The 2,635-nt window shown below is 49.6% G+C and overlaps 1 protein-coding gene across 1 annotated transcript; it reads right to left on the reverse strand.

Annotated features, from left to right (window-relative positions):
* Positions 1 to 371: 371 nt before the first annotated feature.
* LOC147435375 (putative F-box protein At4g22030) lies at positions 372 to 1,569 on the reverse strand. The gene has a single exon (XM_086487946.1). The coding sequence runs from the start codon at positions 1,431 to 1,433 to the stop codon at positions 510 to 512; it is 924 nt and encodes a 307-aa protein (XP_086344072.1). The 5' UTR covers positions 1,434 to 1,569; the 3' UTR covers positions 372 to 509.
* Between the last annotated feature and the right edge of the window lie 1,066 nt (positions 1,570 to 2,635).

Below are 2,635 nucleotides of genomic sequence, written 5' to 3' on the forward strand. Positions count from 1 at the left end.
AACGAGGCCTTGGGTTCAAATCCAGTCGATGTCCGGCTCATTTTTTCGTGCTGGCTTGCCCCCATTAATTTGCCTCAATTCTCACGCGTCCGGGTGTAATCCGCCTTCCCGCATCCACTTCCAAACTTTCGATCCCCTTAACCCCCCCCCCCCTCCCCCCGCCCCCCCTTTTAATGCTATGTGTTACTTAGTGTTGAGGGTAAGCCGACGCATATAACGCTCAGCATTGGTAGAAACTGCCACAAAATCACATTAGAAGCTGGTGCTTAACCATGATGCAGAGGTGATGGACAGCTTGTCTAATTAGCCTTTCTTGCAGGCGTTTGGCCTTCAATAATTATATAGACAAGTAAAGAGAAGATGTCTTTGCTATGACAGTAAGGAAGGCTGTCAAAAGGCCACTAGTGTACACAGCTCATTTCCAAAGTTGTTTACAAAATCTACAACGTCCAGATGGTGTGAGCAAGGTAGGGCATGCACATTCAACATGTACACTATATATATTGTGATCAGAACAGAGTGCCGGCCTCCTTGGCATCTGCTGGCACCACAGGCTCGGCCTGCGAGGTAGGCCACCTGCCAAGTTGGTATGCGATTCGCTGGCGGAAAAGTGTTCCATTTTCCCTCTGCTCGACGGGAGTATCCAATGTCTCTTCGATTGTTGTCTTTACATCTGCATAGTAGCCTGCAGAGTTACGGTAGAGCTTAAAGCCGTAATTGGAAAAACTGGCCAGAAATGTAGCTAGCACACTAAAGGTTGCGGCCCACATGCCCAGTATGTTGGTGGGTAGCACGGTGGTGCACATGGCGGCCGCATTGAGCAGTGCTGCTGATGCAGCGAAACAAGGGGCTGCTATGGCTAGACACTTCTTAACTCTCACCAGATTTTGGGCCCAACCAGTGTATTTGGGGATGTCAGAGTGGTGGAGCTGGGTCAGCTGCCTGTCCCAGCCATTGTACTGGTCGAGGCAATCGACTACATGGGAATCCTGATGGGCACCTAGAATTGGCTTGGGTTCAATGAACACTGGTGGCACGACTTTGGTGGGGAATTTCTCAAGGCCCCCAGGTGTGAGAGGCATGGGGAAGGCCTTGTCTAATGCTTGTAGGCGCCGCTTGCAGTCATCAACGAACAAGGAAGTACTCTGGCGCAGATGAGGAGACACATGCAATGCATAGTGGACGTCACTAGCAAGCTTGCGGAAGAGACGAGCAGCGGTGCGTTGCTCCTCCGCCAGTGGTGAGGGCTGAAACTGGTTGATGACAGTCATCATGGCAGCAGTGCCTGCATTGAGCAATAGTGCAGGCAGGCTGAGGCCCATGCTGTGGCCAGCATAGCCGTCCAAGCCAGCGGTCATGATGCTGGCGAACGTGAGCATGCGCTGGAAGAGCTTGTTCCAGTTGTCTCGCTGTTGTGCAAGGATGGAATGCATCTCGGCTCTGTCCGAGGCAGCGTTTGCCAGAAGCTGCAGCTCTGCTGTGAGAAAGCTGGAGGTTATACTGCTGTTGGCGTCCTTCTCGATCGCTTGCAGGAGGCCCTCCTTGTGGGTGTTCCAAAAGGGCGCAAGTGGGTCTGGACCCGTAGATGTAAAGGACGTGGGGCTGGAAATGGGTTTAACGCGATCAGTGCCATCGATGGCCGGAGCATGCTTGCGGTGATTTTCTTGTACAAGCTGTTGAGACTGTTGGCTAACCGCCCGGGCTGTGCAGACAAGAGGACTGCTATTAGGTCTAGGAAAATTGAGGGACAACCCAATGTGGTGGTTAGCAGCTAGTACTGCTTCAGTGGAGTAATTAAGGAGGGGGGAGGCGTTATTGAGGCGTGCTGTGTATGTATGTATGATGCTCTCTAATTTGATTTGTGTTCAGGCTGTGGATGTGCGACGTGCGTTGTTGTTTGGAAATCCAAGGTGGACGTCGTGTGGCTTATAAAGGGATGTTATCAAAGTCAAACTTTGATTCAGTATTCTGTGACACTGGGGAGGGGAAGTCGAAGGGCAACTTATTCAAGCGGAATGAGTCTTGCCTCTTAGCGAGCAACAAAAAGTAGGGCAACTCCCCCTTGACAAATACCAAGTCTCCCCTTTGTACTGAATAGCGAAGGCAAGTGTATGTTACATGCTCCCTTTGTGCGCCGAGGCACTTGGAAAACTTTGTCAAGTTAACTAACACTCGGGCCTCATGCATAGACCATACAAATGGACGGCTACATAACCTTCTATCACGGTCTCTACACCCTATACAGGTGTAGCCTACGAATTATGCATGTTGGCGCAACATGCCTAGAATCGGGCATGGTTGAAGTAGCCCGTAAGTCATGGTGGCACCTCTAGGAGTCAGGTCCCTCTAATACTAAGAAAACTTTAACGATTGTGCAAGTGTCTATATATGTAATTGAACTATTCCAACATGCATAGCTTGAAGTCAAATATGTTGTGCGTTTTGGCCTTGCCGTTGTTTATGCGCTCCATGCATTCAAATCTATTACTTTTTATTTTGTGCAAAATGTCTGCATAAAATTGCTCCAAATTTGCAAGCGTTAATTGTATGCAATGTTTTGGACCGTGTCTTTTAATGTGTTCTGAATAGAAAACGCAAGTCTATGTTACGTGCTCCTAGTGTCCCCTGCCAAGGC

Source organism: Adiantum capillus-veneris, chromosome 18 (genome assembly GCF_014529385.1).
Source record: "Adiantum capillus-veneris isolate H3 chromosome 18, ASM1452938v2, whole genome shotgun sequence".
NCBI classification, from domain to species: Eukaryota; Viridiplantae; Streptophyta; class Polypodiopsida; order Polypodiales; family Pteridaceae; genus Adiantum; species Adiantum capillus-veneris.

What these genes read in the sequence shown, in the direction of transcription:
- LOC147435375 (XM_086487946.1), bottom strand. Translation starts at nt 1,433, where the DNA reads ATGCATTCCATCCTTGCACAACAGCGAGACAACTGGAACAAGCTCTTC.